The sequence below is a fragment of the Hemibagrus wyckioides genome, linkage group LG12, assembly GCF_019097595.1.
Source record: "Hemibagrus wyckioides isolate EC202008001 linkage group LG12, SWU_Hwy_1.0, whole genome shotgun sequence".
Classification (NCBI taxonomy): Eukaryota; Metazoa; Chordata; class Actinopteri; order Siluriformes; family Bagridae; genus Hemibagrus; species Hemibagrus wyckioides.
This window is the reverse complement of record NC_080721.1, coordinates 15,605,354-15,615,199: the sequence shown is the minus strand read 5'-3', so window position 1 is coordinate 15,615,199 and position 9,846 is coordinate 15,605,354. Positions and strand designations below refer to the sequence as shown.

Genomic DNA, 9,846 nt, shown 5'->3' with positions numbered 1-9,846 from the left:
TTATGATCACTTGCACTGCTTGACTCGCCTCATAAGGGCAAAAGCATTGTAATACCAGCTCATTATAATTAATTTTTGGAAACCATTTCTTGGTTTGATCATAAAAAATACTACAGTTTCCTCAGATGACTAAAGGATCAACAGACCAAGAGCATGTTATAATGTATACATCATGAGTAAGCAAAACTGAATAGATCATATTGAATTAAATCAAGAATCTATCATAACATTATCATGAAATAATATTCAGAATAATCCCACTCCTGTAATAATATTTGTGTTGACTTCATTTAAATACAAGGACAAACATCACAATCACCTTTATACAAGCCGAAAAATATATTTATTCAGTGCAAGCACTTTAGAGATTTTACATGAATCTTGCAATGAGTTACTTATAATTATAATTCCACTGATCAGAAAGAGAATATATTTCAGCATAATTACTTTATAAAATCAAAGCTGCTTTTTGTGAAATTGTGTTTAATTCAAATGATATTTCTTATTCAGCATGCAGTGTTAAATGTGTTAATATTACATAGACTTTACTGAACATATAAATCACAGACATTAATTATGCTGGAAAGAAGCAGTATCAGCTTTTATTTTTTTCAGAAATTCTCTACAGTAATTATTACTACTATTTATATTTATATATGGGTGGTGGTGGCTCAAGTGGTTAAGGCTCTGGGCTGTTGACTGGAAGATTGGGGGTTCAAGCCCCAGCACTGCCAAGTTGCCACTTTCAGGCCCTTGAGTAAGGCCCCTAACCCACTCTGCTCCAGGGGGGTCTGTATCATAGCTGACCCTGCGCTCTGACCCCAACCTCCAAGGATGGGATATGCAAAGAAAAGAATTTCACTGTAATGTATATGTGGCAAATTATTATTATTAAATATCATTGTTACATGTGCTTTAAGGTTTTGAATGGAATTGTAGAGAAGTATGATTTTTGTTTATTCACTCAGGCATAGGCTGCATCCTCTTCCTCTGTAAATCCACTTTGAACAGCTGTTTCAATGCTCTTCATCTCTTCTGGAGAAGCAGCAGGGAGAATGGCGAGCAACTCTTTATCGATCTTCTCCAGTCTTGCACGACTCTTCTCTTCAAACTCCTTCTTGTTCTTGAGGACAAGAGCTAAGATGGCTCTCTGAGCCCCATCACAGGAGTTCCGTAACTGCTCCACCTCTGACTGAAACTCTGGCTTTTCCTTGTCCATGGCCATCAGTTTTCCCAGAGAGCTGACACGATCCATGAGGTGCTTGGTGGACACCTCAGTGTAGGTTGTAGAGATCATGTTGACAAGGCTGGCGATGTTAGAGGCTTGAAAGGCTTGATTGTAGAGCAGATCTTTGGAGAAGAGCTTTGCATTGTAGGAAAGTTTCTGTGTCTTCTCAGATGTGCAAACAAAATCTTTAAGGGTTTTGGTCAGCTGGATTTTCACAATGTTGGACACCATCTGAAAGAAGCGCACCATCTTCTCCCACTGCTCCTTCACTCTCCCCATGGCATCCATACCTTTACCCAGCATTTGTATAGTGGTGTTAAAATCTATCTCTTTGACCTCACAGCTCCTCATGGTGATCAGGATTTCAGTCAGCTCCTTTTGGTTCTTCTCCATGTTCTCTACACTCTTCTCATAGATCTCTCTGGTCTTGTCCAGTTGAGCACGGCTCTGCTCTATGCGGAACCTGGCATTCTCTGATGCCCTTTCTGAAGCTTTCCCAGATTTACTTTCTTCTTTGTACATCATTGGTGGTTTGGGAGTCAGAGCAGGAGAATTTGTAACAGCTTTACTTTTGCTGTCAAAACTGCGAGCTGATTCATTCAGTTTTCTGATCATTTCAATCAACTCATTTGTTTTGGCTTCATCACATTTCTCCTCTGGTGCATACTTTGCTATTTCTTCACAGATCTCAATGCCTTTGTTACATAGGTTTAGAGCTTCCTCTTTTGCTTTACAATTTGGGCTTTTATTTAAACTCTCCCTGATTCGTTTGAACTGATCTGCCTGGAATTTTGTTTTTGTAATTTTGTGTTTTTGATCATACAGATCTTTCCAGTTGATTGTCTTGTCCTTCACAAACTCTTGAAGTTCCTCTGTGCATCTCAGGATTTCTGCAGATTTACTATAAATATCAATTTCATCTAATGAATCAGCTTCAGATTCTTGACCTTTTAACTGAGTTCCTTTAGAAGACTTCTGTGTCAATACTTCAGATCCTATGGATGTTATTCCATGAATCAGAGTTGTGATGCCTTCAGTTATGCCTTCAACCAAATCCATCCCTATCATGTCCCATCCACTGGGTAATGAATCCATTGCACTCTTGTATGTTTCATGTGCTTCGCTCAGTTGCTTTTCCATATCCTTCATTGCTTTCTCTGAGCGTTTAGCAGCTTCTTCTGATGACTGTTTCCTCAGCTTGGTCTCATCCAGTTTCTTCTTGATAGCATCCAGCTCCTCTCCATAAAAGTGCTCAGCATTTACACATGCTTCCAGCAGTTCTTGGATAATGTTGATGACATCTTCAAAATGTTTTTCTGTTGAACTGGCCAGCTCAAGACAGTCATCTGCAATGACACGGATGTTCTCCAGCTGGTCAGGGAGGTGGGCTTCAACAACCTCATCATTGCCTTGGAACAGGATCTTCACAGCCATCTTCATGTAATCTGGAACTGCCATGGTGTGGAGTCTAATCTGATCCATGTTCTTATGGGCCACATTGAAAGCCCACCAGCCTGAGTTACACACCTGCATGAGGCAGGCACGAAATGACTCTGGGTATCTGATGAACTTGTAGCCATCTTTAGGTGGGTTCTTGTTGATGGAGAAATCAGTTTTGGAGGAGATGAAGACCAGCTCTCCCAGGATGGCTACAGAGAGTGGAGCAGGAGTCAGATACTCCTCCCAGTTAGCATACGGTTGCATCACAAGCTTGGTTTGGGTTCTCATCTCCTCGGCTGTGGTGAGGTCTTGATTTTTCTTTGCAATTTGAAAATCCATCACTTCCTTGTTCTGACTGAAAACAAAGTAAGATTATTGAATGAGATATGATTAACTTTAACGGTTTCCTGATAATTAAATTTTATGAAAACACTGGCTTTAGATTGAATACTTTAGATTGAATGACAGTTATCAGTAGATAGTAATCAGTCACTTTTGGACTAGTTTGGGGGAGGGGTCTTAATTATAGGTTTTCACTTTTTTGTCACATTTCTGCTTTAAGAAAATATTATCCTTCCCTCAAGATAATAACAAAAAAGTATTGAATAACAGCACTGTCCTCATGCTCACAAATGTATGTAAAAAATCTTTATAATATACTAACAGCATAATAATTTTTTTTTGTAAATGTATGTAAGTCTAATTTAGATAAGTTTAGACTCTATATTCAGTACTTGGTAGAATGCATTCAGCGGTTGGTGGCAATTCTGGTTTCAAGCTTCTAGAAGATCTAGATCATCTAAAGTTCAGTCAAACTCAATGCACAGCATCTCTGATCTGGTCTCTTCAGCTCTCTTCATTGCTTTTCTCACTTCTCACTTTTCTTAAATGTACTGATCTCTTATTTCAATGATAATTATATTTCACATTTTATAAAGAATAATTGTTAATGGAGCAATTACTATACACTACCAGTCAAAAGTTTGGACACACCTTTTAATTCAATGTTTTTTGTTTAGGGATTTATTTTCTACATTCTAGAACAATCCTGGAGATTTCAACACTATGAAATAACACACATGGACTTCAGTAATCCATATGTAATGACAAGAAAAAACAGTCAGTTGTTATTTTAAGACACGAAGGTCAGGTGTTCTGGAATAGTTCTTGCAAGAACAGTATTGTCAAGTGCATTTGCAAAACCCATCAAGCCCCATGATGAAACTGGCTCACATGAAGACCATCCCAGTAAAGCAAGACCAAAACTGACCTCTGCTGCAGAGGAGAAGTTCATTTAGAGTGACCAGCCTCAGAAATCACCAATTAACATCACCTCAGATTAGAGCCGTTATGAAGGCTTTACAGAGCATCAGTATTGTTTTACAATGTAGAAAGAAATAAACATCAGGAAAGACCATGGAATTAGAAGATGTGTCCAAACTTTTGACTGGTAGTGTATATCTGAGTGGATTTATACTGGTTGTAATATGGCATCTGTCCTTGAAAGGTGATGGTCTAACTACAGATTATCAGGGTAGAAGACAAGTGGGTGGGGGTGGGGATTGGTGGTTTATCTGCACCTTTGCACATGGCTGAATAGTCAAATAGAATGACAGTCTCGAATGCAACTGCTGCACCCAAATGTTGACCATGAGTTTAAGCTGCTGTTGTATTTTGTTTCAGCTTTTTCTCTTTGCATATAGGAGTTTGTTTGTGGTATCCCCAGATTGCTAAATGCCATGACTGACAGTGTTGATGTTAGACAGCTTCAAGATTTTTTTTACAAATGTCATTATAGTTCAGAAAAGGGCAACCTGTTGGCCTTGAGCCCTCTGCCAGCCCACCATGAAGTAGAAGTACACCAGGTTACGTATGTAACCCGGTTCCCTGAGAAGGGAACAGGACGCTGCGTCATGGCTGACACTATGAGAATGCGTTGTTGAGGAAGTTGTGTCTGAAGCTCCATGTGCAAACATGCCAATTTATTGGCTTGGATAGGACACGTGATAAAGTCCATATAAGGGCACCTACATCACATCACTCCAGCTTCTATTTGTCTGAAGGAAGCGCAAGTGGATGCCTGGAGTGTGGCAAGCATCTTGTTCCCTTCTCAGGAAACCGGGTTACATACGTAACCTGGTGTAGACCCCTTTCGAGGGAACTCAACGCTGCATCATGGCTGATGCTATGGGAACCTTAATACCCATGCTGCCACATGCCGGTCGATGTCTGTCCCCGCGGCCATGAGAGAGCATGAGCAAACCAGGAACAGGACATGAATCAGCCCTGAAGGACCTGGGACCCTGGAGTGGGGTCCAGGTCCAGGTTATAGAACCTGATAAAGGTGTGGGGAGAGGACCAGCCTGCCACAGCACAAATTTCCTGGAGTGGAACACCCCTATCCAAGGCACTGGATGCCGCCCTAGGAGAGTGAGCTCTGACCCCTAGAGGTGAAGCAATACCATGTGCCTCATAGGCCTGGGTAATGGTCTCTACTACCGAGTGTGTCAAGCGCTGCTTGGAGACCAGATTACCATTGTTCTGGCTCCCCTGACCTAGATATCCACATCTGGGTCAGGAGAAATTGCAGCGTGAACTCCGGAAACCGAAGCAGGGAGGAGACAAGAGAAAGCTTCTACCAACTCAACCTGCATATCTAAGCCATTGTGCCGCCTCGGTGGATATGGGACCCGAGCCATGAGGCACACAGCTGGGTCCCTCAAGAGCCGACCGGGCATGCTCTTCTCCCAAACAAACAACACAAAGAGTGTGTGTGTCATCCTCTTTCATAAAATGGGGGCACAGATGCACACACCTCTTAAAATTTTAAGATGCCATAAATCTCTTGTCTTGTTTCTTGTCAAGACAGACAGGACAAATAATTTACACACATACAAGGAGCACTTCCTGAAGTCAAAGAAAGCTGGAGTGATGTGACGTAGGTGCACTTATATGGACATGCTGGTGCATATTCCCTTCATCACGTGTCCTATCCGAGCCAATAAATTGGTGTGTGTGCATGGAGCTTCAGACACAACTTCCTCAACAAAGCCTTCCCATAGCATCAGCCCTGACGCAGTGTTGAGTTCCCTCGAAAGGGAACTTAGGGAATGCAGCCTTGCTCCATCCTCCTGATATGAACAAGCCATCAAAGCATGGTGAACAAGCTGTGTATATTGGCACGACATATTCAGGACCTCGTATTGGAAATTTAAACCTGCCACTGTATGTGCAAAATGGACTGTAGACACCTTAGGTGGAAGCTGTTGAGATTCCTCTCATGTCTTGTCTTGCTGTAGTTGCTGCTGCCTTGGTCATGTATGTAGTAAATTAACTGCTCCAATAGTTGTTGCAGTTTCTGTGATCTCCCTTGTTTTTGTACAAGGTGATAATGTTGGCATTGCAAATATCCTGGGGAATATGTCCCTGTTTTCAAAAAGCTGTAGCTGCTGCCACTGGTTTGTAATGACTTCACCAGTCCTCAACATGAGGGGGGCATTTTTGGAGGACACTGGGCCTGTCACCTTCTTGATGCCTCATACATACTTCTGACATCACTAAGGTTGCTAAGGTTTATCCAGTAGGTGTTGGTGCAGTAGTGAGTGGTGAGCAGGGCTTTTTTCTATCTGTCCTAAGGAGCAACATTTGTACTTAGGTTAGACAATGCCTTTTAAGCCTCAGTCATGTTTTCCATTTCCTTCCAGTAGGATTCATACCAGTCTGCAATTCTTCCACGTCAAGAACAGCAGTTTTGCGTGTATCATAGATCTTCTGCAGATTAGCAGTGAGAGCTTTCTTTCTTTTAGGTTTTTTGCCTGGTACTGTGTTTATACCTTATTTGTCAGGCTGGTTCTCTAGCTTTACACACCCAGTGGAGCAGGCAGACTATGGCAGGATAGCACCTTACTGACAGGGGGCTGCCCATGAAAAGTGAACTCTGGCTCACATTTCTTTCACCAATCAATCAGCAAGGGGGTGCTAAGGACCTACTCTACCCCAGGTCCGCATAGGTAACTGGCTGTAACTGTCTTTGTGATAGGCTAATTCAAATGCACTAGTCAGGAAATGACAAGCATAATTTATTACACTTCCTTTAAAAACAGTATGGGGATTTAATGGTGAATGCTGTGGGCCTTAACATCTAAATTTTGTTTAATAAAGTGAAAATTCCATTATTTCATGGATATCATGGCTATTTAAATATCAGACCATCCATGGCTTTATAACAAACAGTAGATATTGTATTTAATCCTGAAATGATCTCATCAGTGGAAACAGAGACAAAAACAGAGACATTCCCTGATCCAGACTAAAATAACCAAACAGCACCTGTAAAGGAAAGAATTTTCCCTATCATTCCCTCATCAATCCTTCAGGCACGAGAGTACATCATTCAGTCCCACCAAACCAAAGCCTGATATAGTAATATATAATTGGCTTTAAAATTAAACACACCAAATATCACTAGTCTTTTCATTCATGTTCAATTGATTTGATTAGATTAATTGTCAAATTGTAAAAAGCGCTGCTAGGCCACTGACAGCCAGCAGAGGGCAGCAGCAGTGCACAGTGAGAGTGACTCTTCAGGAGAACCCAGTTGCCCAGAATCCACTGGACTGATTAACTTGGATTGCCTACATCTGCAAGGCAGGACATTTAGAGCTAGCCTATGACACCTTTGTAGATTGGAGACCTCTCTAGTATATTAGGACATTAACTGCAACACAATTAAGAAAAGAATAAATCATAAATAAATAAATATTAGAGATCATTAAACATTAGAGCAAAAGATGTTAGAGAAAATTAAGGTGTAATAAAAAAAAAAGTTAGATTCAGACAATGATATTAAACAGAATTGAAAAGAATAAAAAAAAATAAAAGATATAAATATGTCTGATATATATGTGAAAACTACCCCCTGAAATGGTTTGTGCCTTCCCCACATGTAATCATTCCACTGAACAGCAGGAAGAACCATGGTTTGGGCAGCATACTCAAGTGCAGTAATTGTTGTTTAAAAAAAGAAGAAGAAAAAAAAAAAGCTGTTATACAATAATTAAACACTTTTGTTTTTGCTTCAACTGGAACATAATCTTGATGGTTTTGGGACCAATTCAACTTTTACACCAATCAAAGTTCCACAGATGATATCTTAAAAGTATAAAAGTCTAAAATCTGTACCTTGATATCCTGGTAGTTTTTACTGAAGATGTGGACGAGGTCCTCGGTCTGCTCTGTCAACACAAATGGAGCACAGGTAAGAAAGCTCAACAATCACAGAGAATTTTATAGTCTATGGAATCTCCTCCCCTTGGGAGGTCCAGGCCCCACAAACTGATTCAGCAGTTTAAAAGGAGCTTATCTTTAATAAAACAGCATTCCCTGAGCTCAAAGAACACTCGGCTTTCTACAGATGGTATTATTATTATTATTATTGTTGTTGTTGTTGTTGTTGTTGTTGTCTTAAGGTATACATGCTGATCCTGTAATTGATTGTTTTCTGTTTCAGATGAGCATGGCTATTTATAATAACTATTTATCTGAGTAAGTTAAAAAACAGTAATGACGTATTACATTTTACATTAAATTTAAATGTATTTTATTACAGTAAAGTAAAATTTAAAACTGAAATAATTCCTTTCAAAATAATAATTAGTCCATTTTGTCTTGTATTCTTGGCTGTGATTTATATTTGTCTCTACAGAGTTGTGCTGAAGAACACAGCTGAGGCTGTTATAATTCCACTGAAAGGTGGCATCTCCTCCCTGAATGAAGTCTATCAGGCTCTTATTGAGGCAGATGTAGATCCTGTAACTGGGAAATGCTCCAACTACGACTACATCAGACAGCAGATAGTGCAGGCTCATCAGTTCCTGGAGCAGTCAGAACAGGCAGCTAGTTCAGGGTTACAGAGTCTGGATGAAAACTTAGAGAGACTTATACAAGATGAGGGAAAACTCAATCAGGAGATGAATGAAATAAAACAAACCCTAGACAACTTGAGAACAGAGCAGGATTCAAATGAGAAATTACTCAGAGAATCTCAGGGAGCTCTGCAGCAGGCCAGGACAAATCTGAATTCAGCAACACAGACCCTTCAGGATCAGGAGAAGAGGAAACGTGATGCTGAAATCGTCACAGGTGTTGGGGCAGGACTGATGGTCATTCCAATCATTGGATGGATTGCAGGTGAGAATTACAGCATCTAGATAAAAATAATAACATCTGAACTGTTACATACATCATCATAACCTTCATGTCTCAGTGTTTGTTCAGACTCTATAATTTGTATTTTCACTGTTCAGGTCCTGCCATGATGATTGGTGGAGCAGTTGAACTGGATCAAGCAAACAAAGCTGTCCAAGTGGCTCAAGAGGAGGTGAGAAGGTCTGAGAATGAGATGAGAAAATATGAACATAAAGTATCTGACTACAATTCCAAGATTTCCCAGACTGAACATAACCTCAGTCAGAAACATTATGAGCTGAGTCAGATGCGTGAAGGAACCCAGAAGGTGAGGAAACAGATCGAGTCTGTAGCTAAGTTCCAGGAGAAAGTGAGAAGTGCCGTCAATTTTCTGGGTGTCCTGAGTGGGAGGGTCAGTGTGGCTGAACATCAGACTCGCAGATTCATCCTCCAGGAGCCTGTGATGAAGGTGATGGAGGATGTGATGAAGGCCATAGAGCAGATCACAGGGAATGAGCTGCTCTACAGCAATGACCTGCCAAGACTCATCAATCAGATGAAGGAGAACAACCAACGCCTGGCAGCCCTCTGTGCCTCAGAGAACAACCCTTGGGACAGATACTGATGGACATTCATTGTTGATTTCATACATTAGCGATAAGAGAAAAAAATAAATTTTAAAGCTTTAATGCTCATCCCTCATGTTCTGTATTCTGTTCCATTAAAGACAATTAAAACAATTTATTTTAAAATCCCAAATCTGTCTTTTCTTTATTTCAGAAATTATCATGATTAGAAATACAGATGTAAATTAAGCAACAGAATTAATATTGAGGTTCCTGCTAATGGCAAGCTGTTATTGTTACTTTATGGTTTTCATGGTTTAGCTGGTTGTTCTTCTAAAACTGATCATTTCCCAGTCTGTAATCATACAGTGCAGTGAAAAATCCTCTGCTCAATAGTCTCTATAAACAATTTCAATATTTAAATTA

The 9,846-nt window shown here is 40.2% G+C and overlaps 2 protein-coding genes across 3 annotated transcripts; one reads left to right on the top strand and one right to left on the bottom strand.

The window, feature by feature from the left end:
• Positions 1-335: 335 nt before the first annotated feature.
• Positions 336-7,954, bottom strand: LOC131362981 (myosin-2 heavy chain-like). Of its 2 annotated transcripts, XM_058405374.1 has the most exons (3): positions 7,850-7,905; positions 7,584-7,661; positions 336-3,023 (listed from the first exon to the last, which is right to left on the bottom strand). In XM_058405374.1, the coding sequence occupies exons 2-3, from the start codon at positions 7,658-7,660 to the stop codon at positions 965-967; spliced, it is 2,136 nt and encodes a 711-aa protein (XP_058261357.1). In that variant the 5' UTR covers position 7,661; positions 7,850-7,905; the 3' UTR covers positions 336-964. The 2 variants fall into 2 exon arrangements, with proteins under 2 accessions (XP_058261357.1, XP_058261359.1); XM_058405376.1 differs by lacking the exon at positions 7,584-7,661 and having other exon boundaries at positions 7,850-7,954.
• A 51-nt stretch (positions 7,955-8,005) lies between these two features.
• LOC131362982 (uncharacterized) lies at positions 8,006-9,613 on the top strand. Its single transcript, XM_058405377.1, has 4 exons — positions 8,006-8,084; positions 8,178-8,212; positions 8,373-8,857; positions 8,974-9,613. Exons 1-4 carry the CDS (start codon positions 8,082-8,084, stop codon positions 9,477-9,479), a joined length of 1,029 nt encoding a protein of 342 aa, XP_058261360.1. The 5' UTR covers positions 8,006-8,081; the 3' UTR covers positions 9,480-9,613.
• Positions 9,614-9,846: the final 233 nt, after the last annotated feature.

Bases quoted from the DNA above. Each gene is read 5' to 3' on its own strand.
- LOC131362981 (XM_058405374.1), bottom strand. From the start codon at position 7,660: ATGCTGCCCAAACCATGGTTCTTCCTGCTGTTCAGTGGAATGATTACA. The intron at 3,024-7,583 runs GTAGTTTTCACA...CTTTGTTTTCAG, and splicing joins GGCACAAACCATTTCAGGGG to TCAGAACAAGGAAGTGATGG.
- LOC131362982 (XM_058405377.1), top strand. The intron at 8,213-8,372 runs GTAAGTTAAAAA...TTGTCTCTACAG, and splicing joins TATAATAACTATTTATCTGA to AGTTGTGCTGAAGAACACAG. The intron at 8,858-8,973 runs GTGAGAATTACA...TTCACTGTTCAG, and splicing joins AATCATTGGATGGATTGCAG to GTCCTGCCATGATGATTGGT.